Source organism: Molothrus ater, chromosome 16, assembly GCF_012460135.2.
Source record: "Molothrus ater isolate BHLD 08-10-18 breed brown headed cowbird chromosome 16, BPBGC_Mater_1.1, whole genome shotgun sequence".
In the NCBI taxonomy this organism is placed as follows: domain Eukaryota; kingdom Metazoa; phylum Chordata; class Aves; order Passeriformes; family Icteridae; genus Molothrus; species Molothrus ater.
Genome location: NC_050493.2, coordinates 3959007 through 3986149, shown reverse-complemented (window position 1 = coordinate 3986149; position 27143 = coordinate 3959007). Strand labels below are relative to the sequence as shown.

At 39.1% G+C, this 27143-nt stretch overlaps 1 protein-coding gene across 1 annotated transcript in view; it reads left to right on the top strand.

The window, feature by feature from the left end:
- SDK1 (sidekick cell adhesion molecule 1) overlaps positions 1–27143 on the top strand; it is a 382295-nt gene that overhangs the window by 105428 nt on the left and 249724 nt on the right. The window contains 3 exon segments of the mRNA XM_036392619.2: positions 1188–1347; positions 6860–6966; positions 11208–11355. Of these exon segments, the coding sequence (XP_036248512.1) occupies positions 1188–1347; positions 6860–6966; positions 11208–11355 (415 nt within the window).

Sequence of the window (27143 nt, the reverse complement as noted above, 5' to 3'; positions counted from 1 at the left end):
ATGTTTAAAGGAAGGTTTGAAGTTCAACTGAAACATTACTTGCACTGGGACAACATTTATGTATCTTGGGATTTTTTCTGTATTTTATATATAAAGTACACACACACCCCCTGCACACTTTAAAGTATTGTCTACTTATTCAGTATTATTCATATTTTATATAAAATTTTTTGACTTTGAATATAACTCCTCTGTTTTATGTGTAATCATAAAATCCTGAAAGTGTTCCAGGCCAGGTTGGATGGAGCAACCTGGTCTAGTGGAAGTTGTCCCTGCCCATGGGAGGGGTTGGAACTGGATGAGTTGTAACATCCCTTCCAACCCAGACCATTCTGTGCTAATTTTGGTTATAGACGGTATTTGTGTGCTTCTAAAATTAAACCTGTAGTTCCTTTAGAGTTACAAGTAGAAATTTGACATGTAAAGTGTGAAAAGCCTTCATCTTCCAGAGGTGATGGGGGTAGATCTCCAGCAGGTGTGGACTCAGAATCAATCTGTATTTGAGCAGAGCTTTGGCAATTTACCCATCAAGAATTTTGCTGCTTGGAGTGTTTTATTTTTGATACTCAAAAGTTTGAGATTACAAGTGACCCTTGCATATTACTGAAGTACCCTAATTCAAAAATCTGTTAGTGGCTTCAGGTAATATAATTTAACACCTGTTGGTTTGCAAGAACATTGAAAAATACATTAAACTTGTGAGGTGTTTTTTTCTAAATTCTTTTCCCTATCAAGAATCTTCATTTACCCTGAGACTTTTCCTGCTGTGATAATCATTTCTATCCAAGATTACACTTCTGGTTTCTATTCAAGAAACTTTTAAAAAAAAGGATAAAAAAAAAAAAGCTTTGAGTGGATTTAATCCTCAGAAAGGAGAAGGGGGAAAAAAGCCAATAGGGTTGTTCACTTCCTGCCACAGCAGACAATGTTGAAATTCTCATCTGGAGAAAGAGTAAACATGGACAAAAGCTTGTCTGAGTGGGCAAGGACAAAGTTTATCAAGATCTTGGTAATTCTGCCCCTAAAGGTAAAGCTTAGTTATGAATGCACCAGTGCAAGCCTTAACTGAATCGTGTTGTTTCTTGTTTTACCATGACGATGTTGAGGACAAATTAGTTAAATATCAGTAGTTTCTCCTATATTTTCCTAAATAGCCTCCAAACCCATTTTTTTCCTTTGTATTTCAGGGGATGTTGCACCATTCTTCAAGACAGAACCGGGCTTGCCCCAGATCCACCTGGAAGGAAACAGACTGGTCCTTACGTGCCTTGCCGAAGGCAGCTGGCCCTTGGAATTCAAGTGGTTGCACAACGACAGTGAAATCACCTCCTACTCCAGTGAATACAAGTAAATAACATCCATATAATCACCTCTGCAAGTGGAATTGCAAAAAACAACCCCAAACCAAACCCCACCCCCTCAGTTTCCCAATGCCTCAAAGAGCTTTGTAGATACAGACACAGGGACTTGGGGGTTCATTATGAAAGAAGAGTAGGTTTTGTAAACAGATGAGATTCCATTGCTAATAATGAGATTTAACGCTTCCAAACATGGGTCCTAACATGGAAATTTTAAGTAGCAGAAGTGCCTTTTGCTGGAGATGTAACTTTAACCTGTGTTTGTGATAAATAGGAGACACATTCCTTAGCTAAATGTTACACATAATGTGTGAACTCATCCTTGAACAGAGCCAAGCTCGCTGGGACTGTCCGTCTCCATCAGATCTAGAGGAATGTGGTCTGTCTTCAATTCCACACAACACTTTCTGTTTCAATTCTAGCAATTCCAAAAGGGAGCTGATAGTTTAACAAACTGCCCTTTAATGATTGTGCAGTTTGCCCCCAGGACCTCCCTGCTGCCTCCCTCCCCATCCCACAGACATTCCATCAAACAGGAGCTAAACCACAGCCTGGCTTATCAGAGCTCATTCCTGCTGATAGGCAGCACATGGCTGGCCAAGTACCAACGTGCCAGACAGCCAAGTTTTGTCTGCTTTTCTCTCATGTGGGAGGATTGACTGGGTTTTCTCCATGCAAACAGAAATTTCTGTACCCTTACGGAAATTTAATTTTTATGCGACTTATTTGGTGCTTTCTAATTTTGTAGAATTTGCCAGGTGAGTTTAGATGTTGTGAGGGGTGGGTGTGTGACAGAGAGAGCCCAGGTACAACACCTGTACCTTTTGAAAACCAAGATAAATACTGCATTTTTGGGACACAAGGCTTAAGGTAGGGAAAAGTTATGCTCCATCACTATAGATAGAAATTACAGTACGGGTTGGTATGCAGATAATGCAGATAATGATATAAATTTCTATATTATTACACAAGGTAATATATAATTACTTTTCTCAAAGATTTTCAAAATTTTAACCTAGCACTAGTACAGTTTTTGGTATTGTTTACATTTACAGAGCAGTAGGGGAAAAATTCCCTTAAAAAACTTTTTAAAGCTTGTGGGAGTCATTTAGCATTTCAAGTATTTAGCAACTGTTTAAACCCAAGCATTTAGTTCTATACGAAGTTACCTAAAAATGCAAGATTTGATTTGGAGTCCTGAGTCCCTGCATCTATTCATGGTTGCTGCTTTCAAGCCTTTGGGATGTGGATTATGAGCCGCACACACATAAGAGAAGATTTGTGAATGCTTTCTAGAAAATGAAAAGATCTCTAATAGCACAACAAATCACAGAATGTTTGAGCATGGCTTTGTGCAAACGCCACTTGTTTTGATCAATGACAGCAGAGTCAGTTGTAGTGGCTGGGTGGAAGGAGCTGGAAGCAGCCCTTGACCATGTGAGATGCTGAGAGAGGGGGAGGAAAAATGGTGTGGGGGGACAAACACATGAACATGGAATGAGCAGCAAGCAAAGGTTAGAACTCCAGCCCTGTAGGTGTGCTAGGCACTGGGAGATGACATTTTATGGTATTAGGAGAAACCTGGGTAAGAATGTGTGACATTTTGAAATAAGACCTGAGTGCTGTGGTATTTCTTAAACAAGTGGACATCCCAACACAAAATTGGAATTTTACAGTGTATGGCAGTGTGAGTCAGTTATTAGAACACCTTTCCCAAGCTGTGTGTGCACATACCTACAGTCAGTCCCTTGTTTCTTATATTGCATTTAATTTGTTCTTGTGAATGTCAGGTCATGATTCCAACCATATTTATTAATTCTGCATTTTTTATATTGTTATTTCTATTTCTCATTAAAAGATCTGGCACAGAGGAAGCTGCTGGTTTATGATAATAATATTGATAGAAAATATTAATTTAGAAATTGCATCCCTCCTACTGCTACACCACAGCCAGAGATCAGCTAAACAGGATTTTGATTCTGTAGAAATGCAAAGCTTTAAGCTTCCAAAAAATGACATAGGTGCATTAGGATGAATGAAAGCAAGGAAAAGATATGCTCAGACATAAAAATTGCAGTTGCAAAATTTAACCTTTGACCCCATAACAGTTTGCTGTGCAGTTCTCTTGGGTAAATAGCCTGTTTAAATGCACGAATCTTCCTGAGTAAGTGACTTCTGCTGCAATTTGAATCATCAATCAAAGATTTTTTGGTAATTGATATTACTTAGTGTGTCTCAGTTAAAGTAATGTCTATATTGTAACAGGCTGAAATATATTATTATAACAGCCCAAGTGAGTAAAGAACTAATTGGAGCCTTTGCATTGTGACATTGGTGACCCTGAGTGAGCAGCTCCTCTTTGTCTAATGAGGCTGGTTGTGTGCACAGCCCAGCATTTACAGTGACTGTGCATGCACCACTTTGTGTTAAGTATTTATAAAACAACCTTAGAAATTCTTTGTGATCTGAGATCCACCTTATGATAACAAATCGATGCTGCTGGCTGCAGGAGCAATTTTGGTCATGTCTATAGGTTAAGAGACTTTAATGTTCAGGCAGTGTCTTTTTTCTGTTTTCTTTTTTTTCCTCCCTTTGTTTTCTTTTGAATTAAGTTCTGGATCAGGTGTGTCTGTCATATTTGCTTTTGTGGCTTAAAGATATTGATTTATTGGAATTTAAGAAACTAAGGTCATGTCAAAGCAGCCATACTTCAACCAAACTATTTAAAAGTATCTGATTTTTATGTTTTAACAATGGACACATTCAGTTTCCTTCTGTATTTTAAAAGTTAGATCAGTTGATCCGTAAGTCTTTTGTTAAAAAGCTTGAGTAGATAAAAAGCAACATGAATTTCTAATAAAATACACTTAGCTTTAATTCTGTATCCATAATTATGACTATTAAATCCCATAGCCTATAGCTTCACTTTCAACTCTTAGGGCATTTAAAATTCAAATGAGGGTTTAAATTTTAGATTAGGAGTGAACTGTAAGTGTTGGCTGGGATTCTCCTTAAGTGGCTGATGCCACTCCCTCCTGGAGCTCTTTGCAGAGGGGTGATGGAGCACATCAGGCTCGGGGAGACTCCCCTTGAAGCTTCTCTTTTCCGCTTGTCACTTCCCATCTCTCTGCAGAACCTTCCCAAACTCCAGGTTCTGCTTGGCTGTGCCGTTTAAAATGAGGGAAAAGTCAGAGCTGACTTTCCAAAGTCCTTGCAGACATCCCCAGGAGCATCAAGGAGCTTCCATACAAAACCATGACACATCTCTACAATGGGAAGATCTGTCTTCAAAGTTTGAGCGTAGACAAAAATAAAGCAAAATTCTGTGTTGTCACTGAAAGGAATTGCATTAACCTTTGATTTCAGTTCATTCAGGGAAAGAAAGTCTTATTTAGAACTTAGAAAGCCTATTTATATCTCTTCGTGCCAGTCAGAAAACAACTGGAATGGGAAAAGCATAGCACAAAACATCAAGGCTGTTAGGTCAATAGAAAAGTAGGTTTTAAAACAATAATAAGACATATGAGGTGCATAAAGATTGTTTAAAACTGTAAACACGGAATCAGAAATTCCATTAATATTTATCCCTTGCCCAGGTTTGCAATTTTCAAGTTAGTCTCAAACAGTATTAACACATGTCCTATCTCTTTTTTCCACATTTGTTATTTAATTCTTCTAATTTTGCTTGCTGTACCTGCACGTTATACCCAGTTGGTCCACTGAGAATCCAGCTGCTCTAGGTTTTGGCTGCCTTGGAATTTCCAAAGTAGATGGGATTTTCACTGTAAATTTTTAAAAGATTTTCATTTCTTCAGGCAACATGTTAAGAATGTTTCCTGCAGAAACTTTAATAAGTCAGGAAAGAAAACCAAAGTAGGACACTTCTGATCTAATTGATTTGTTTTGTCCTGGTGGCAGCAAAACTAAATCTGCATTACTGTCCTGGTACAGATGAATACTCAGGAAAGAGGCCTTTAATTTTGGCTTTATTTAATAGACAAGGTATTAGCCAAGCAGGACACTAAATCTTTATGGGAGAAAGAAAGATTGTTGTTGTATAACTGTTGGGTAAAAAGAACTGTAAAAATTAATTTTCAGTATTTGTCAGAATCTTCAGGTTTTTTTTGGTTTTTTTTAATGATGTTTTACAACAATCTTCTTCCTGGCAGAGCAGGAAATGATTTTGTAAGGGTCTAGAGAAGCCTCCTGTCCTATTGATTTCTCTCTTTGTATTTTCACCTGCTCTCTCACTCTGCTCCCCATGGTGAGGCTCATCAGGCAAGAGGAAGCAACGTTCCTGCTTCAGAGTCACTGTTTGTGTGCTGGGGCTGCTGTGGCTCCCATAAAGAGCACAGGGTGGAATCCTCCTTTGCTTCCTGCCACAGCCATGGGAGGGAATGTGCTGGTGGCTCCTGGGCAGGTCACAGCAGTGACCTGAGGAGGTCACAGGAGTCACAGCACTTATCCAGGGCCTCCTGGAAACCCCAGGGATGTCTAAAGCTTGCCCACGGTGTTGGGCTGTGGTTTAGGCCCCTGTGTTTGTTGGTGTAACCCAATTGCTGGGGTGTGTTTTGTGATGACACCATAATCTTCTGCCTCTTTTTGTTTTATGCTCCCTGATCCTGTTCAGGCATTAAGCTCTGCACGTGGGTGTGTACAATATATTTGAGTCCAAGAAGAAATGTTTTCTTTTAGTGGAATTAAATTTAGAAGATTAAAATTCAGCAGTTTTCCTTTTTCTTATCTTCCATAAAGACTTTCATTAATCCTGCCATAATATCTCCTGAAGGTGACTGGGGGAATATGCACTTGTGATTAATGTTTGTTTAATGCAGGATTATCTCTATTATTCATGTGTTTTATTCCCATTAAAACTGTGCCTATCAGCTCATTTTCATGTTGAGCAATCAGATGTAGCTGAATGAGGAAGGTGAGATTAGTGGACTGAGTGTGTGTTTGAAGGGCAGAGCAAACACAAAGTACAGCACAAGGTGGCACTTCCAGGATTCCTGAGTTTCAGTGGTCACACAGTGGAGCTTTCATTGGAAAGCTTTGATACTTCTTGCAGGTCTTCCTAATACCTACACTTAAGCTTCCTGTGGCTTCTCTGAACTGATTACCTGCTCTGCCTTATGAATGTATGTAGGGAAAACTAGGGAAAAAAATTTAAGTCCATCTTTCATGTGAATTTTTGATGTACTTGGCATTTATCATAGGCAGAACTGAAGACTGAAAGGTATTTTCATGCATTTCGTGTCAGCTGCTTTTAAAATACAGATATAATATATATCTGTATAACATAACATATACAATATAACATAGATAACATATATAACATCTATAATATAACATATATATATGTATAATATAACAGACAGTACTGTAACCAAAGACCTGAGATTACACAAGAATGCTGTTTGTAAGAAAAAAATACAATAGGCATTTAAGACAAAGTGCAAACCAGGAAGAAGTGCTCTCTAATTGTGCCTTTTGCCCTGCAGGTACATCATCCCAGCTCTGCAGAGGGCTGATGCTGGCTTCTACCAGTGCATCGTGAGGAACAGGATGGGGGCACTGCTGCAGAGGAGATCTCAAGTCGAAGTGGCATGTATGTCTGAGTGGGGGTCACTCTGTGACTCATTAGCTTCTTTTGGGGTAAAAAACCTGATGTATGATGACATTTGTCAGGCTGAACAGGTGTTAAATATCAGGCTTAGCAAATTTTTTCAATTACTGCCTCATAAGAATTTCATAGTTCGGTTATCATCTGGAAGCAGCTCAGAGCAGTGCAACACAGTCTTTGAGCTGTTCAAAGCCATGAAAGTGAGATTGTTTGGAGATATCTGTAGCATGAGAGAACTGTTGCACTTTATGGAATTAAAGAAGGCCATGCAGAAAACAATCAAAACAATCAAAACAACCAAAACAACAGCAGCAACAAGAATAAAAATTCTAGAGGAAAACAGCAGCATCTAAAGGGAATGGGATGGTGGAATAGCACCAGGAGGATTTCACATTGTAGTCCTTGTGGTCCAAAATCAGCAGTTTTACAACAAAACTTTAAAATTCTGTTCTCAACACCTTTCTGAATCAATCCCCCCCCCCACCCCACTGTTTACCCCACTTCAATTTGGACTTTGCAGAATTTTTGAAATCCAGCTGCCATTTGGAAAGGTTAAGTTAGTTTTCTCAGGTGTTTGTGCTAATGAACGTGACACAAGAAATGATCACAAACCTTTGATTTCCTTTTTTTCAGTTAACCTACAGAAAATAAAATTCAAGTAACCTTTTTGGAAATAATAACAAAATTAGGCCTAATTCTTTTTCCAAAGTAAAAGCATAAAAGAAACTTTAAGAGACAGATTTGTGTGCTGTGCCTAAGAAGTCTCATACTGGATCAAATTCCTCCTCGTCAGGGTCGGTAACTGAAAATTCAGTAGTAGTAAATGTCAGTTGATAAGCAGAATTTAGAGAAATTGAATTATTTATTAGACACCCAATTTGAAGGAACTGATTCAAGTTAATCAGTATGTCAATAAGGGAAATTACATGGAATTCCTGTGTTTTAAAATAAAACCAGTTGCAAATGGCATTATGTAAGTTTTGGTATCATGTTCATCAGTTTACTCCATACAGTAGATTTTGTTACTATATCTGTAATGTCAATGATATCAGTAATTTGATGTTTGGTCTCCCTATTGTTTCAGAGCTGCTGGGAGCTAAAGTAAAAATAAACTGCTGCTAAAATGGGGTTTTCCTTCCCTGACCTCTGCCAGCCCTTGTGCCCCTGCTGTCTGCTGACCATGGGCTCACTCTGACCTGGCTCAGACCCTTGCAAGTATTTTTCCAAATACTCCTCTGAAAATTTAGTGAATTCTGTCAGGTCACAGAGGATCTACTGCAAGCTGCTGTGAGTGAGCAGAACTTTGCAGTGAGGTGTGGGGCAAGCAGGGGATTTAGAGGGGAAGGGGAGGGTGCGGTTCCTCTTCTTGAGCAGCACTGAGCCTTTGGAGGAGCCTGGATTCCTCTGGAGTTGCATCTCCAGGTGTGGTTTCAGGCGACCAAGGCTTTGGTAGCAGTCCCAGGGAAAAATGTGCCCATTTCTTCCTGCATCCCAATGATCATTCCCACTCCTGGATTGCAGTGGAGCTCACTGCCCTTTAGGCTCAGCAGGAGAATGTGTTTGAGCAGCTGTGGGCTAGGAGACAGCTCCAAAATTTCTAAAAGAGCAACAGTTCTTTTGTTGGGCTGTTAAAGTTGTCTCCCAACTCCTCCCTGCCCAGCTGTGCAAGCAGTTGCACTGGCACAGTGCAGGGAGCAATTCCTCAGGAAGTCCTGGTGGGAACAATAGTGAGAAGCAGACACAGGAATGCTTTTCCCTGATGCTGCTGTGGCTGAAAAATTCTGTCTCCTGAAATGACAACTTTATTCCCCTCTGAAGGGGGGAGAGTTTTGCAGTGCAGAGTTTTGTCTCTCCAGGCTGGTTTGTGTGTGTTTGGCTGTTCTGGAGAGAGTAAGAAGTGCAATTGTTCACTTTTCTTCAGTTTTAGTTTTCCTCCCATTTAATTTCTTGATCTGGATTGCTGAAGGAGGCTAAAAGATTCTCTCTTAAATCTGTCTGAATTAAGCAGTCTATGTATTAACTCATTTATTCAGTTCTTTTCCCTGATAAAGACAGAGGCAGAGCAAACCAGACCCTCTGTGACTTGGAAGACCTTTGGTCTTGAGCCTTTGTGACATCAATGGCTTCTGTAGTGAAATTGCCAGTCACATTTGCACTTTATTCCTGCAGATTAAAGTGCTCTACAAGTTTTAAATATCCTCTTTCCCCTTCACTCAGGGTAACTACTGCTGCCGTGTGATTGTTTTCTGTGTTTTAATGGTTTTATATAAATTAATTGATTTAAGCTGTGTGGATGTAGTGAAGTTCCTGATATTTTATCATATATTGTTTTTTGGTTCTTCAAAACATATCAGAAAGGAACATTCCAAGGGGTTCCTAAAATCATCTTAGCCACTCATCAAAACTTGTGGGGATTGAAATGTTAGTCTTTTAACTCAGAAGGATTCACAGGAAATTACCTATTTTTGCCAGTGAGTAGAGGATGCTTCCCAATACACTTCAACTCAAGATCTCTAGTGAAAAATTGAAAGGTGTAATTATAATGGCGCTGAGAAAGATCTGAGGTATTTCCCATGTCCTAGATAGCTGAAGTAGCAGCGAACTTGTTAAATAATTTAAAAAATATTTCAACACATGCTAACATATTACTTAACTGAATGGGAACAGATATTTGTGAGAAAACTGCTGAGTAAATCTTAATTACAGGATGGGCTTAAAAACTCCTGTATTGTGAAAACTAAAATAATCACACGACAGTGAAGTTAATTAGATCCACCTCCGCAGTTTGAATTTTCTTTTCAAGTAGCTGATCTGATTACAGTTGTAAGGAATCTGGAGCAGCAGAGGAAGTACAATGCTGATTATGTCTGAATAAATAACTTGAAAATCACAAAGATGATTAAAGCTTCTTTAAAATACCATGTGTTTTAAATCTCTGCTCTTGTTCTGTCTCTTCTCATCTCCTGCCATTCACAGACCTGATAGTAGTCATTTCTTTTCTGTGTCCTTTGCATCCCTCTCTGCAGCACAGAACTTGTAGAGAACCCTATTGTCCTTAAAAAAAAAGGGAATTCAGTGATAGAAGCTGGAATAGTTCTCTGTTGTATGTGTGTCAGTTTCCTAGTTTAAATCAAATTAAAATGCAGAGAAATTCTTTGGAGGGTGAAGAAGTAAGAGCCTGCAGCCCTGTTCATTTTAGTGGATAAGAATGCAGTAAAAAATGCAATGGAAAAACAAGAAAAAAACACTCACTGAATTTCTCCAAGGTCTCCCCAGATACCTGAACTTGCCTGTGAAATAAAACCCTCAGAGGCAGGGGTTCTGCAAGGGTAGCATCATTTCTTCCATTAGAACTTTTGTTAAAAGCTGCTCTCCAACACTAGGGATGCACTATTGGCCTTGAAATGTCGTGCCAGGAGAGCTGACAGCCCCCAGCATGACACTGGGGATCCAGGATCATTCTGGGATCCTTGCCTGGGTCTGACTCTGTTGGCCTGGCTGCAGTGGAAGAGCTGCTTGTCTGCTTGTATAGCTGTGGATAAAAAAACAAAATGATCACCAAAAAATGGACACGTTTATTTACACCACGAGCATCCCTTTGAATTGCAGGAGTTTCTTTTTTATTGTTAAGAATTTGTCTGAAAAAGCCTCCAACCAAAGCAAGCAAACCTCCATTAAAATGTCATTTTCAACAAAACCCCTCAGTTACTGCCTAAAAACACAGGAGCCATGCAGGGCTGCTCATGGATGTTCTGCCTGTGTGCACCAGCAGCACTGGAGTTTCCTCATCTGCCTCTATAAACCAAAATCCCCAAATTCCAAACTGTCCCATGATCCATAGTGTCCCATGAGTATTATCAGTGCCAGTGGTTGGTGGGATGTTGTCATCTTGTTGCGAAAGTCCCGTATCTTCTCAGTGGGCAGCTCCTCAGCTCTTCTTCTTCTTTTTCTTCTTCTTCTTCTTCTTCTTCTTCTTCTTCTTCTTCTTCTTCTTCTTCTTCTTCTTCTTCTTCTTCTTCTTCTTCTTCTTCTTCTTCTTCTTCTTCTTCTCCTTCCTCTTCTTCCTCTTCTTCTTACTCTTACTCTTATTCTTATTCTTCTATCTTTATTTTCTTACATTCTATCCCTCCACAGTGGGAAACATGGTGATTTCTCTGTCTCCTGAAAAGAAATGGAGAGAAAGGCAAAACTTCTCTTTTAATTATTTTTTTTATTATTTTTTGCAGACATGGGAGATTTCATGGACACAGACCAGAGAAAAACAGTGACTGAAGGACAAGCTGCTGTTCTGAACTTCCCACACATCCTCAGCCACCCGAGGCCCCAAGTGACTTGGTTTAGAGACGGGCACAAGATTATACCAAGCAGCAGAATGTGAGTCAGTGTAAAGCTCAAAATACACCCACCCTAAAATATGATTAATTATATTTGATAACACAGCTTACATTTTAAGTACACTAATTAAGGTTTAAAGAGAATAAAGTAGTCGTGTTCATACTAAGTTTGAGATAAATTACTATTTTAAGACTGTCTCTGAACTTCTGAAGCAGTTTGACAAAATAATTCATGTGGTTTTAATGGTCCTGGTGCAGCATAAGGGGCTGGATGTGCAGAATGTCTGAGCTTCCTTCACGCTATTCATTTCCATGATACATTTTGGAAAAAGGAATGTTCATCTTTCAATTATGTTTACTTGAGTGCACTAACTTAATGAATTCTGAGGTTTTTTTCTTTTAAAAATAGAATCTGTGGGGTTTGTTACAGTTATGCTTAGTACTATTTTCCTCACGATAAATTTCTAGATATTGCTTTTTCTTTTCATTATTTTTTAGCCAGCCATGACAATTTAATTTATTTTTTACTAATTAGCAGCTCACCCCTAATGACACACTACTTGCATTTTGATTAGTTATTATCTCAAGGTGTGCTCATTTATCCTTTTCTGAAACAGTTATGAAGCCAGCCCATGTTTTTATCTGCACAGTTTCATTCAGAGACTGAAGGGCTTGGCTGTAACATTAAAAAATGTGGATTAAATCTTGTCTCATTTATTGGAAAGCTGTTGAAATGCCAGGGATGTTGCTAGTTAGTTTTTAACTGTGCATTACATTTTCATGTGTTCAAAGGGATAGATGTGCTAGCAAATTATGGTGATGGGATATTGCTGTGTTACAGAAGTGCTTTAGAGTTCATATTAGAGAGGGAAAACTTCTCTTAAATTTGAATTTTCTAACCTGTACAGTGTATTTTACTGCTATTTGCCTTTTTGAAATCTGAATGCTGGTATTAGAGTAGATTTGAAACTGTTAAAATTAGTATTGCAGGGATGTGAAGAAACAATGTAATAATTTATGAATAATTTAATAGCAATTTGATGGGAAACAGCTGGAAGATGAAACAATGGGTTCCTGGGCAATCTCCTGAAGAGAGCTAAGTGACAAATCCTGAGTTATTAACCATTAAGGATCTACTTCCCCCACTTGTGCCACATTACAAATTTTGTGTTGTCGATGCTGAGAATACACAGATCAGGAATTTGCAGATAGCAACAAGGCCTTGTTTTCCTGATACCTGAGAGTTTCCTGGGAACCCTTACAGGGAACAGAGCAGAGTGACCAAGCCAAGCCTGCAGGGCTTGACACTGTGGTTTGCCTGAGTTCTCTTACAGTTTGGGAAAATTGCAAGTAGACCTGTGTATGTCATGTATTTGTTAATACAAAGATCCTGATTTTCACCTGCTGTGCTTTCCTCTTGCTCTTACCCTTTGGGATTGCTGGGGTAAAATCACCTCTAAGTGTGAGAACTGCAACACTGGCTACAGTAGGGCTGAAATACACCTCAAGGTTTCCATATAAATTCCATTTCCCTGGTCAGAAATTTTGTCTAAAAGGGACACTTGAGGACATTTGTCTGGCCTGTGTAGGAATCTCTGAGTACTTCTGCAGCTGAAATGCCCATGCTGGAAGTGTGAGCCTGCTTGGAAGTTTGATAGATGGTGCATAGTGAGTCTGATACGTTCAGGAGGTGACAGATTTATGGTACACACACCAATCATCAGAGCACTCTGTGTGCAGTGGGTCTCAAAATACTGGAAAAACCAGAGAGCATCCACTCACATCTTGCTGTCCATGAAATTTGGGAAGTAAATATGGCAGCCCTATAAAATACAGGGAAGCTGAGACATGGAGAGGATGCATATAAAGCTGTGAGAAATGGAGAAATATCTTATGGGAACTGTTTCTTACCTGTGAAGCAAGTTGTGCATTTCACATGCTTTTTGTGCACCTGGAGGGATCAATTTCCCTGATCAGTTTAGCCAGTGATCCAGTTAGGCTGATGCATCAATCTCACTGGATCTCCTGCTAAACTGATCAGGGAAATGGATACAACCACCTTGTACGATGCTCTTTAATCTGATTAAAAGTACCTTCTATTGCTAAATCAATACAAAGCTTTTTTAATGCTCTTAAACAAGCTTACAATGATTTGGCTGAATCAATCAGCCATAATTTCATGTGTCAGCTGTAATAATGACTTCTAGGAGTGACATTGCTGTGGTGCATGAGGAGTGAGGACATAAACAGTGCTAAAAATAGAGAGAACAGTGGTGGTTATGATGAAATTCATTCAAATAGTTGGTAAAGTCTTACTCAGGCAAAAGCTTTAATTTACATGTCCTTAACACTACACCATTTTTGTGCCATAAAAAAGATCCTCATGTTTGTGTGCATGGATTCATCTCACTGGTGTGGGAACAGTTGTCCTTAGGTGAGAAGTACTAAAGATCAAAAGTAATACTAATTCTGAGAATAAAAAATAAGAAATTCTTGAGATGTTTCAAGGAATGTCATTTAATTGGCTCTGCAGTAAGGCTTTTCTAGGCAGGTTTAAGGTGCTAAATGCTGATGTATTTCTCCTTCAATGTGTACCAGTATTTAGGACACTTATGGGGAGGGGCCCTGCCAGCTCTTCAGCATCTCTGGGAAACCTGTGCCAGGGCCTCACCACCCTCATCAGGAAAGATTTCTTCCCTATATCCACCCTCTTGCAGTTTAAAACTATCCCCTCTTGTCCTACCACTGTGTGCCCTTGTCAGCTGTTCAGGGTTGTGGGGAGAAAAGATCAGTGAATAGCTTTGCTTTCACATTTTTTAGATCCTGCTCTGAGAGTGTGCGTGGCTGTGACATTTTCTGGGAGAAAGTTTCCTTTGGGACACAGGCAATTCTTTTTCAAACTGCACACTCTATTTAATTTAACTGCTGGTGTTACTCGAAGTGGAATTTTCAGCAGGTAACAACATATTAGTACCTATCCTCATGGTGTTGGTAATATTTTGTTAAAGCCTCCAGATAAAAACAGAAATGGGATGACAAGTTGCTCCTAAATGAGTGGGCATGTAAAGTCAACAAATCCCTGTATAATACATAAATGTGCAGCAAATGGCCTGCACATACTCCTGGGGTTGTTGTTATAGTTTATGACTTAAGGCAACTAACAAATGTGCAGCAGAGTCAGTGGGACATGATGGTGTGTGTTTAAAAATTTAAGTCCTAAAAGTCACTGTTGTCCCCTCCTTGCTTAGTGCAGTGTGGGTGTACATTCATTTTGGCTTTTATGCATTCTCTGTCACCAGAGCCTCAGCTTGGTGTTTTCAAGAGGTGTTTCTAGAACAGAATGAAGCTCTGTACGTGCTAGAAAAGCATGAAGTGGAGAATTGGAGAGGAGACTAAAAGATCAAGAACAAGAGAAAATGAGCAAGGACAAGAATTAGGGTTTGAGGTGTTTGTTATTATTCTATATTCCCCAAGAAGTTCTAGGAGAGACTTCACATTACACCCAGACAGATTCATTTCCAGACACACCAGCAGAGAAATGTGGAGTTACAGCTGCACTGTTATGCAGGGTCTTGACTGATGGGATGATTTTGCCTGTTTCCCTGCACATCTTACCAAAACTAGCAGCTCTCTAAAGGTGACTGCATCAAAAGAAATTGCTACTCTGGGATATCAAGTATTCTGCTTGACTTGCCTGCCTGTACTTCATCAGGCTTAAAAGCAAAGAATATTTAACTTTCTTTACACGAGCACAAACAGTACCTTGGAGAGGCACAAAGGACAGTAGCACCATCAAGGTCTACAATTGCCTTTCACTTGTGGCATTGAGGAATTAAATTCTTGGTACTCTTAGAGGGTTTTTTACCTTTCTCTGAGTGAAGCTTTTTTCAGAGAAAAGGTTCATTCCAGCCATCAATTCATTTAATTCACTTTCTTTAAGAAGAAAACTTCTATGCAGATGTTATTACTGTCTTCATTAACTTCCTTACAGTGAAACTGCTCTTCCCCATGTAAGCTGCAGTTAGATGAATATTAACTCATGTCTTTTGACAGCGGAATTATGTCTGACACAAAACAGGAAAGTTCATTTTTAAGCGCACTCCTGGGTGCCCTTCAGCAGGATGGTCATTAGTCACTTCACTAACTCCTGAGGAACCAAAAGGCTGCACTTCATCTCCCTAGGCAGGAATGCTGGATTGCACTGCCTGCAGGTACACATGGGTTAATGTCTGTGTTTTGCACTCACATCAATTCATTACTGGATGGATTTGGTCATTATTAACTCTTAGAGACTGAAGTTGTTGGCAGATCTTGGAAATTAAAACACATTAAGCACAAGCAACTCTCTCATGACTTGCTGTGGTTTTGAGCACTCACAATGCTTTGCAAATAGGCAAAGCTGGTGCAAATTTATTCAACATTTGTTAAAGTAAAATTGTAAGTGTATTAATGGCAGCCTCAAAAAAAAAGTAGTTGTAGCTAAGTAGGCTTTAAAATATGAGAAAAATTAGAGTATCTAAGAATAATACATCAAATCTGGGGCTGATAATAGCATTAGATTAGGTTTTGCTTTGATGATAGCAGCTGACTTAATGTGCCATGTGTCTATTTTTCACTTTAAAACAAACATTACTTCATTTTTCTGTGAGCAGTTCTAGTGGCACAGAGCATCTCTCAGCAAATACCAGCCTGTCATACAACTTAAGCCAGTTGCACATAATTACTTTTCACATACACTGGATAATACTTTCATTAAGATCATGATGATTATCATTACTGAAAAATAAAATCAGAGACTGTCAACTCTGCAATGTATTGGCTGAGCAATAATTTAAAAAATAAAATTTTCAGATCTCCTGTCTGGTAATATCGTGGAATGACACCTCTCAGCAATAAGATGTGAAAAATCCCTATAATATTGGGTTTATCTGTATGTACCTTTCACAGGCTCCACATTAAGGTCAGTACCTGAAAAAGAAGAATATTTGGTAGAATTAAATTTTTCCCTTGAGCTAAAATTCATCACCACCACTCTGTAATTAATTTATTTAACCAAACTTCTGCACTGAGTAGCTTCAGGCAGCACCAGGAATCATCTTCCAATAGTTTCAGTGTTGTCCCCAAGGCCTGTATGGGTATGAAGGACTGTAGGGAAATCTCCCATCATCTCTTGGAGTGCTCAGTTTGAGGAGTCCTGGCACTGTCAGGGGTTGTGTGAGCATCATTGTCTGTCAGGGCTGCTGTGGCCATCACCGTGCTCAGCAGAGGGAAACGGCAGCACCCCAGGGAAGCAAATCCCAGCATTATTTCCCAAAGCTGTTTGACTTGTCTGGATCCAGCCTCACTGCTTTCCTCTCTGCACATCATTTGTTTGCCACAGGTTTCAAACATATGTGTCAGAAATTAATTTATTCAGACTCTCATCTTCCTGGGGTGATTGTTGCTGTTTGGTTTGACGGAGGGGGAGGAAACTGAGGTGGCACCTGGGGACCACAGGATGCTGAGTGCAGGGTGGGTGGCAGCAGCACAGCCCTAAGAGGCGGGACAGGGACAGCAGGAAGAAAACATTGCTGCCAAAGAAAATGCCTTTTAGCAAGGCTCATTTGGAAGGGGATTCTTCCCAGGAGAGGCACTCGAGCTGATGAGATGAGAGGCACATTTTGGGATTTGACCAATATGTTTCATTACAAATTTGGACCACAAACCACAGAGGGTTTTGTAATGTATGTTTTTTTCATAAGCCAGGGGAAGTTGCTGCCATTACAGTAGCAGTGTAAAATCCATATCTTTGCTAGAAAAAAGTGGAAGCTTGGAACTAATATTGTGCCTTAATGGGCCTCGGCTGCTCACAGTATCTTCCAGGACAATCTCCAGCAGCTGTAAATTTCAATAAAACTTCAAAGATCACTGTCTAGGAGGAAAATCTGACTGTTGGATATTGTTTTTCCTATGATAATCACATATAAGGAACAAAATAATTTTATGTGCTACTACCCTTATTAATCATAGATTTGGAATTTGTAAAACAAAGGCAATGGAAGTGTCACTGGAAGGAAACCTTTTTTGCTCTAAGTATGATTTACTTATCACAGCTAGCAGTGAAATTGATTTATGAGTTTGTTGCTTTCTGGGGACAAATGTACTTTGAGAAAGAAAATATGGACTGTGAAAGAAGTGTTAATAGCATTACTCTTTGAAAGTGAATTATATACTATTTTAAAAAAACATCCTCAATCTAGAGGTGGGTAAATATGAAGACTTGTTGTCATCATATTTGGAGGCTCACTTTTTGCATCTGCTGCATTTTCTAATAGGAACTAAAGATGCTATTAGGGACAAATCATGAATATAATCCTTTAATAACTAATGTGCTTTTGTGGAAAACCATTTTTCTGTCAATCTTTGAACTACTCTGGCTACAAATGGAAATATTTTAATAAGCAGCCAAGATAAGACTATTTAAAAGTGTCGCAGTCATTCTTAAGAGCAAATATGCAAAAGAAAACTATTGCTTTATGCTTAAAAAGTGGCAATTGTTCACAAATCCCTGAGAACAATTTATCTCCTGTGGCCCCTCACATATCTCTACTTTTATGGAAATAGATGCAAAATGCTGGTGATTTATCAAATATAGCAAAAGGTAATGTCTTATGTTTACCAATCAACTTTTATTAATCAAAACTGACTGAAGTAAAAGGTATCTATCAGTACTTCTGGCTCTGTACTACAAAGGATTGTTAATTTTCTTTCTATGCAGGAAAGGACAAATTCTGTCTTGCCTCGTGATTCCAGTGGATTTTTATGTGATGTGAAAAGGTGCTAAGACATATAAGTTTGTAGCTTTAAGATACAGGTTTATGTGGAATACTTTAAAAGCCTTTCATTTTGGCAGATTTACTTTTATAGTGAAAACTGGTGTGTGATTCAGGAGGAAAGAAAAAAAAAACTCAAAACCACAGAACCTGGCACTCTGGGGATATATTGTGGCTTTTGTGGTTGATTTGCATCAAGTCTACTTTGTTAACAGTATTCAACTTGAATTTAAAGAATTTGCTACATGGGAGCAAAAGTGAAGCAGTTTTGCATTAATTAGTGCTGCAGGGAGAGGCAGGAGCTGGCAGCCTGTGCCTTATCCTGGGTGCCCAGAGAGGGGAGTGGAGCTGCTCTGTGCTTGGCCTTCCCCCAACAGGTTCCAAATGAATTTAATCCCATTGCAAACGTGCTGTCTGCTCTTCCATGGGTCAGGCTCATCCATGTGAGAGGAGCCATTTTTGGCTCTGGTGAAACTTTGCAAAGGCATCTTGGAATTAGAAGTGAGAAAACAGTCAAATTCTGCCAAAATTTGTGTGAAAACTATTTATCTGCTGCTTGTTAGTGCTACCTTTTGTTTCTTAATACACACCTGTGGCTGTTTTTATGTATTACACAGATCCCTTGTTTTACATGAAAGGACCAATTCTTAGACAAGGAAAATGTTTATTGGGGTGAGCACAGCTTGCTCAGCTTCACTCTCTTTGCTTTTCTCTCTAAGTTCCCTCTTTGCTTTTCTCTCTAAATTCCTGCCACTCGAGTGGGAAAGAGTGGAATGGATCAACCTGCTTTTCATAATAGCAGAGCAAAGGGAGTGGATAAGGAGTGGAAATGCTGGAGGGAATTTCTTCCTTCCCTCACCTCCCAGGAGTGTCAATGTCCCAGCAGTGTGGCCCTCACTTTTCTTTAGTTTCTTCCCCAAAAATTCTTGCTGAGTTTCTCAACCCAAACTCACAGCAAACTCCCTGTACTGCCACTGATCCATGCCAGTCCTGTGTCCCCCTGGAAGTCCCCTGCAGTCTCTGGAAAACTGAACATTGTCAGCATTTTATTTCTCTTTGTTGTGGCTTATTTCAAGAATCAGGACCTAATGTGTCATTGAGAACTAACAGGAGAACAAATATCCAGCAGTTTCAAGCTTGTATGTGTCTGGCTCCTTGAATTCTCAGAATTGAGGTCTAAAGGAGACCTTATTTAGGAAAAGCACTTGAAAGCATTGCACCTAAGGGCTGTACTACAGTATTTCTTGTATTTTTTTCTAAAACCTCAAAGCCTATTCACTTTATAAAATGGGGTTTTGCTAGATTTTACTCGAGGATTTTTCAAGAAACTGCATTTGCTGTTGTCATTCAGCAACCACAACCATTTGCAAGAATTTTAACAACTCTGCTGCTGCCTGCCAGCTGCCATGTGTTCCTTCCCTCCTCCATGCATAAAACCTCCTGACTGCAAGAGGGCTGCAATACTTTCATAGTAATCACTAGTTCAAATCGCTGATTATTCTAAAACATCAAATCTCATTTTTGGCAATCCATCATCTGTTTCCATGGGAACTGAAACTGGCCTCAGCAGCCACAAGAAGCAGAGTTTATTGGGATACTTACACATTTCAATGGCTGTTGTTAGACAGCTGCATTTTCTGTTTACCCAACAGATATTGCTGCAACAACCTCATAATGCACTTAAAAATTCTATATACATTTCATTTTAATGCATTTATGTCTTTATTCATATTTTTCACAACTTAGCAGAAATATTATGATGGGGAAGAGGGAAATATCAGTAATTTCCATCATATGCATTCAATATTGGATGTTTCCATGCAATGTCTTGGCTAGTGATTTAACCAGGACTGTGGCAAAAAAAAAGAAAAAAAAGGAAAAATGCCCTGCCTTGAGGGGCTAAAAACACCTGGAGGCTCCCATTTTTCAGGTGCAGCATTTTCCCTTGGTAATCTTATCCCAAAGTTTCTGCTTTCCAAAGTCTGATTTCCTCAATACCTTTTGCCCCAGAATAACCATTTCCCCAAGCCCAGCTCATCCTTCTACAGCTCATCCTTTTGCTCCAGAGCTCAAATTCTCCTAATTCCTGCTATTTCACCACCATTTTTAAACCCCATTGATCAAATCAGCAAGGAGTAGCAGTGTGGATTTGAAAATGTTGTTTTGCTGTAGATATTTCAGTATCAAAAGGAGTAACTGGGCAACTAATTGATTATAGTGTTGATATGAATATATATCAGCATTTTTACTTTTTTTCCAAGTGCTTCAGAGTGGGAATCATTATTTTGGAGTTTGGCATCATTTTGGTTCAGAGTGAGGCAGCCATTTAAGACAAATCTCAAATCTTGAAAAACTGTTCTACTCACAGACCTTGTATCAAACAAACAACCTTCATCTTCTGCCATCTTCTGATACTGATTTTATCATCACAGGGAAAGCTGGCTTACAAGGAAGCATTTTGGGGCAAAATAGATCATATTTACTAATAAGCATGCTGGAATTAAATTCCAGATTATTTGTCTTGTAAAATTGGGGGAGAGGGGGAACTGTTGCATGCTCCATCTAGTGCTGAGGTGCAAGGGGAGAAATGCTGATTTTTCCAGGCTCCCACATGATCTCTAAGGAGTTTCCACTAACATGAAACATCTCATAAAGCTACTGCAGAATCTGGAAAATCTACTGCCTATCTCTGCTTGGCAGCTGCTAAATCACTGGATCTTGGTTAAGTTCAGATCAATTAAGGGAATTAATTTGTTTAATAAATTATTTGTTTTATAAATTTGTTTAATCAGTTCCCTGGCTGACCCCCCAAGAAAAGAATTTCTGATTTTGCTGCAAATCTAGTGAGCCTTTGTATCTTTGGTTGTGACTCTTTCTGTCCCACATCTAACCTGGGAGGAGGTTTAGTGGAAGTGCCTTGAAAATTCTCAGTTCTTGCTTCTTTCTGTGCTTTCACAGGGCTGATCTCAGATCATGTAATCACTGGTGCAGTATTTACCACAAAAGCCACTTTCTAAAGAAAATATCTACCCTCACATCTTTGTGTCAGAGTCTTTATCAATAATTTATTCACATTTAGCATAATTATGAACAATTCAAGCTATGTTTTCACACAGATGGATTTTTCTGCACTCATATGTAATTAAAAACCTGATGCATGAGGGGATGATCAATAACTGGGAAGAAATGGCTGAGGGTGCACAGCAAGAGCAGAGAATATTGTACAGCTGCTTTGCTGGGATCTAGATCTAGTACTGGCTACACTCAACTCTGGTTTTAACACCACTATTTGAAGAGTAAATTGATTTATTTTCAAGAATTTTTAATTTATTTTAGAAGAAGCAATGAAAATACCTTGAAGGAATCCTGTAAATAGGTATTTATTGTATGTTGATTTAAAGAAATATTTCAGCACAACAAATAAGCTAACATGCCACTCATAATTTAATAAAAACAGGGAGGTGGAAAAATCTTCTTGTTCCAGAGAAATAAAGAGAAGTGTCTCTTTAATATTAGAATGTCTGATAGCTTCTAATCCATAGCTGTCAGTGCTAATTTCACTAAATAAAAGACTTTATGGTGCTGAAAGGTTCACTAATCAAGATTCATAAAGGTTGTCATCCTCTTGTCTCTTTGGGAAGCCACTTTTGTACATGAAACAATTCCTGAGTGGAAAAAAATACTGAGCATAACGTAGAAAACTGAGTGTGTAAAACACACTTTGCTTTTTCTGGTGAAACCTTGAAGGTGATGCTGGATGGATAAAGGATCTGGACATCGTGCCTGAATTTTTGAATTATTTAAGCAAAATTGTTTCATCAGTAGGAAAATTTCTGATTGAGGATCAGCTTTCAGAGCTCTCTTTTCCTTGCTGGGAGGTTTCTGTCAGTGAATTGTGGGGTGTCTGAGTGCTGTCAGTTCCCCTGAAACCTGCTGCACCCCATGGGATATTCCCTTAATCTGCTCTAACACATCCTGTGACTGGTAGGTGTGAATTTTCATCATTTCTGTAGTAAAATACTCATTTTCATCAAACACAGCACATTTTTGCTCGTTTGATAGGTTTGTTTGAGGTGGCACAGATGGATTGCTCTACACAGGAGCAAAGACAACATGTTCTATTGGTGCCCTTCAGATTTTCTGTAACTTTCTGTAATGGTAAAGAGCACCTGCACCATGGAAAAGAATCAGCACAACGACAGAGCCAAGCTACCCAACAAGCTGCCAGGTGATTTCCCAATAATTTAAACTTTTAAATTTCCTAATACTTCATTTACACCTCTGAAATAACATAGTAATAAAACCTCTCTTTGTATAACATCAAAGTACTTTCCACAAGGTTGCAGTTTTAACTACCATGCAGATATTGTAAAAGAAAAAATCCATTGGGTCGTTCCTCAAATGCAAATGTCGAATCTCTTTTTTATTAAACTGTAAAAGGGATTTACCAGAATTATGAAAAGGACCCTGAGCTTGTGCTTTATAAATGCTAATATAAAATCTAGTATTTTAATAAGTTTTTTAAATTTACATCTTTGAGTTCATTGAGGGAGCTTTGAAGGTGTACCCTCTCCCTTTGACATTCACTTTCTGTTCCAACGCTTCCTACTCCTTTAATAGAGTCACACTTAAGAAGCTCCTTGTGCTTTAATCTTTTAACCATTCCAGAGATTCACAGAAGATCTGCTTACCCTCTGGTTTACATCAGAATTGTCCTGAGTCATTTCCCTGTGTAAGTGGCTCATCTTATTCTTTCCAAATCCAGCACAGGGTCTGCATCACGAATGACAAAAGGAAATTGAGCTTTGGGTTTTGGTTTGTCTGGGGATTTTTACCATGAGTTGTACCAGTGATGTGTTTGGTGGATTTACATAAAGGTTCATTTCTGTGTTTGCACTGGAGCTTTGGAATTTTTCAGCTCCTGGAAGAATTTCAAATCAAATGCTCTGGATGCAGGAAACCACCTTTTTCCTTTGGATCGTTCTGTGTTACTGTGCACACTTATCTTTCTGAAAGCTGAAATAATGGTAAAGGTAATGAAATCTCATGCTTCAGGGCATATGCTAATGCCTACAAATCTATTTCACATTTTGTGAGGTTAATTAGTTAATATGTGTACAGCATTTAGAACATAATTAATTTTAAATTTATGCCAAGAATTGCTACAGACTGATCATCTATGGAACTCAAGAGTTAATTTCTTCTGTGTACACTGTGGAAATGAAGAACAACATTAATTTTTTACGTCATCTGTGTTTGTTATGGACAGATCATTTGTCCCACAAGAGTAATTTCTGCTACATTTAGTTTGTTTAAAGAACAAATAATCCTGGTTAGTTGGATCATAAGATCACAGCTGCCTGATGAACTCTGGGAGACACTTGGAAATGCTTTGGATTCACACGTCATCCTCACCCTGGGAACCCTCCCAGTGCCGAACTAGGGCTGCTTTCCCTTGCAAGGGTGATCTTCTCTCCATCACGGGACCAGAATTGGCTTGAGATGGATGCTGCAAAATTTCCAGTGCTTGGAAAGGAGGATTTGTAATGGGAAGATGAGAGGTGAAGCTGGAATATATTTGTGTAGTAGAAGAGTAGATGTTCACAGACAGAATTTTGAATAGTCGTGGTAGAATGAGGGAGGAAATCAAACCCAACGTTTTCTCTCTGTGCTCCTTCTGTGGCAAAAAGGGTTATTCTCAATGCACTGAGTAAATAAAAGCAAATAATAAAAAAATACTTTCAAAAATTTGTTCAGGGATAACAACCTTGACTGAATTTAGGGGAAGGGCTGGACTGCTTTCATTGATAATTTTAGCTTCTCCTCCACAGAAGATGAACATAACTTATCTTTGTTACTCAATCTGTGTGGATTTGTACTAGAAAAAAGACATTAATATAAGATTTTCACCCTATATTATTTTTAATTAGTAAAATAGCTCAGAATGAGATTTGTAATTACAAATTGGCATCAAGTTGAAGTATGTTGAAACAAGCATTTCTCTATGAAGCCTATTTCCATGGAGGCCAAAATGGTTGATACTTGCATTACATGTTGTGCTTGTTTGTTTTATGATTTTTCCTGGAACTATGTTTGCTGTCATTTGCAAACAAGAGAGATCAGTCTGTTATTTACTGAGGCTGAGTAAATCACAGAGTATTATCCAGTTAGGAGACAGTACACAGAGTAAGCAGATCAGGAAAATGTATTTCAATGCCAGCTTCATTAAGTCGATAATCATCTCAATATATTCCCTTACAATTTCAACAATTAGTAGCCTTAGTTTTCTTCTCGTGATTGTCTTTAATCAGTGGAACAAAAAAAAAAAAAACTCCAAGAAGTATTCCGTGGTAGTTGGAAGCTTCCAGAAAAATGTTCTTGATGTGTGGAGCCTTGCAGCAAGCAGTCACAGGACCCAAATTTGCTGGTTAATTGTGTATTCTGAGCAGAGGAATTCATCTCAGGTGCTACAACAGCAGCTCACCTCTGAGGAAACACCTCCACTTCTGTCAGAAACCATATGTTCCTTCAAAAAATACCCTTGTTCTCAGATACCTCAACAGCAGGACATGGCCATGTGCAGACACTGCTGGTGGCTGAGGTGGCCACATTAGGGTGGTGTTGGGATTTAGGATTCTGTGCCTGCTTTTGTCCCCTGGCAGGATTAGGGGAACCTCCTCTTCTCTTGAAAAGCACTTGGTGTGTTCTTAGCTTTGCTCACACAAAAACTTTTGTGCTGGGGTTTCAATTTCAGTTTCTGGTGTTTCAGCCTAAGTTTCTGAAGGTTTTCTCTTTTTCTTCACAAAATTTCTTCAGAATTTTCAGGAATAGATTAAAACAAATCAATAAATTGATTTACAGAATATAGAAGTAAATAATACCATAAGAAACTGAAGAAATAGCCTCTCTTGAAGTTGCCCTGAAGTGCCAGACAATGAGGAAAACCTGGAGCTGCCTGTGCCACATGTCTGTCTGTCTGTCTGTCTCCCCCCAGCCCTAGAAATCCCAAGGACATGGCCATGCCTGGCCTGACCCACCCTGTGGGCACAGGGCTGCTCAGGCCAGTTTAGGGACTGCCTGTACTGGGATTCCCACCCTGATTGTGTCCAAAATCCACCTGCTAAGGCTGGTTCTGCATCTCACAGGGCTTTGTGCTTGCAGTGTTAAACATCTTGTGTGTTTTGAGGAATCTGGATATTTAGAACGATGACATTTGTTTCAGAATCAAAATTCAACAATCCAAGACTTCCTATTCACTTTTTTTCCTGTCTAGAGATGAACAAGAACCTGGTATCTTCTTTTCTTTTTCAGAAGTGTCTCATAATTGAAGTAAACAAATTTCAAAGGTGTCTAGAGTTGCACATACACATTAGTCTGGCTTGAATAGAGTAGTTGGATTTTTGATGTGAATCTTCAGTGAGGAATGAAGCTCCATGAGCTCAGTGTAGCTGCTCGAGGTATATTATTATTTTTAGTTGACTTACAGATTTTAAATAAATGTTTATGTGAGATAGAGTGTTACGGTATGTTTTGCAATGTGTCATAAAATTTCCTGAGAATCATCTGAATTGATCACACCCAGAGTGAAATACACTGATAGAGCGTTTCCATGGTGATTTCTTGTTTTTCTGATCATGTCTTTTAATTCTCTCTCTCTCTAATATGTTAGACAGGTTGCTCTCCCTGGAAGCTCATGGACTGCAAGAAGCTTCAGTATTTTCCTGTGCTCCCTGCTGCTTTGTGTATTCTGTCACTGGCATAGTCACTTAATTATCTGACAGGCAATAACTGCTCTCGGAGGGAGTAAAAACAACTGTTGAATTCATTTCTAAATTATATCATATTGCTCTCTTCGAAACCTCTTTTAAATAAATGTTGAGGGTAGAACTATTGATGTGATTTTTAAACTTTAAATTTCAGTTAGTTCAGATCATTTTAAACAGTCCTTCAGCAAGAATAAATCAGTTTTTATGACTTATAACTTTCAATTACCGCCTTCGGAGGGAATAACAGAGTGTTTGGAGGAGATGTAAAGTACAACAACAAGGAAGTGCTGCTGTTCCATTTGTGCAGGCCCTGAGCTCCTGTGGAACCTTGACAGGAGTTTTTTGTGAGGAAGCACATCCTAGAGGGATCCTCGAGTGGGTCAGTCTGAGGTGTGGCTTTGGTCTCGTGTTGGAGCTCTCACCTGGGGAGCTTCCTGCCAAACCTTGGGGGGATGGATGATGCTTGACCTACTTTGCTGTGCTTCAGCTGTTCCACAGAAATGGTCTGAGAATCTCAAGCTGTGCCCCTGAATTGTCTGGAAAGAGGTTTCCTCTCTGAAAATTGCCAACTGGTGGCTCTGATGGAGAAATTTCTGGCTTAACTAATAGCTGACTGCATTGCAAGGTGTTGGGCAGTGCAAAAGCTTTAAATTGTAGCAAATTTGAGCTAAATCAGGTATGGACCTATTGTTAGATACTTATTTAGACACAAGGGTTCTGTATTTAGAAAAAAACACTATGGAGTTAGTTAGGTGGAGAGGGAGAACCCACACAATAGTATGGAATAAATAGAAGCCCTACCTGCTAATTGATTCTAAGTGTGTTAAAGGACCCAGCTGATGGGTCCTTTAACACACTTAGAAAATGTGCTGAAAATGTTGGTTTTTAACAAATCTTTCAGAGCCTAGTGAAATCCAAAGGCTTATGTGACTGCTAGAATGCCAGTCCTTAAAGAAACAAAAAGAATGACTGGAATGGGAATCTCATTCGGGGCCATCACTCCTGGGCAGAGGAACTGAACGGCTCTGTTGGCACTGCAGCAGCAAAAAATGGTAAATTCATCCTGCTTTAAATCCTGAGAGGGTCATTTACTGATTTGCTTCTGCCTGAGCTCTGGTTTTGACTATGCAGATTCAGCTCATCAGATAGACTTGGAAATAATGGAAAGACTGGGGTATTTTTTCTCTCCTCCTTTCCTGACTCTCCTGCCTAATGTTGGCATTGCTTGCACAGAGCACGTGTTGCTGTCA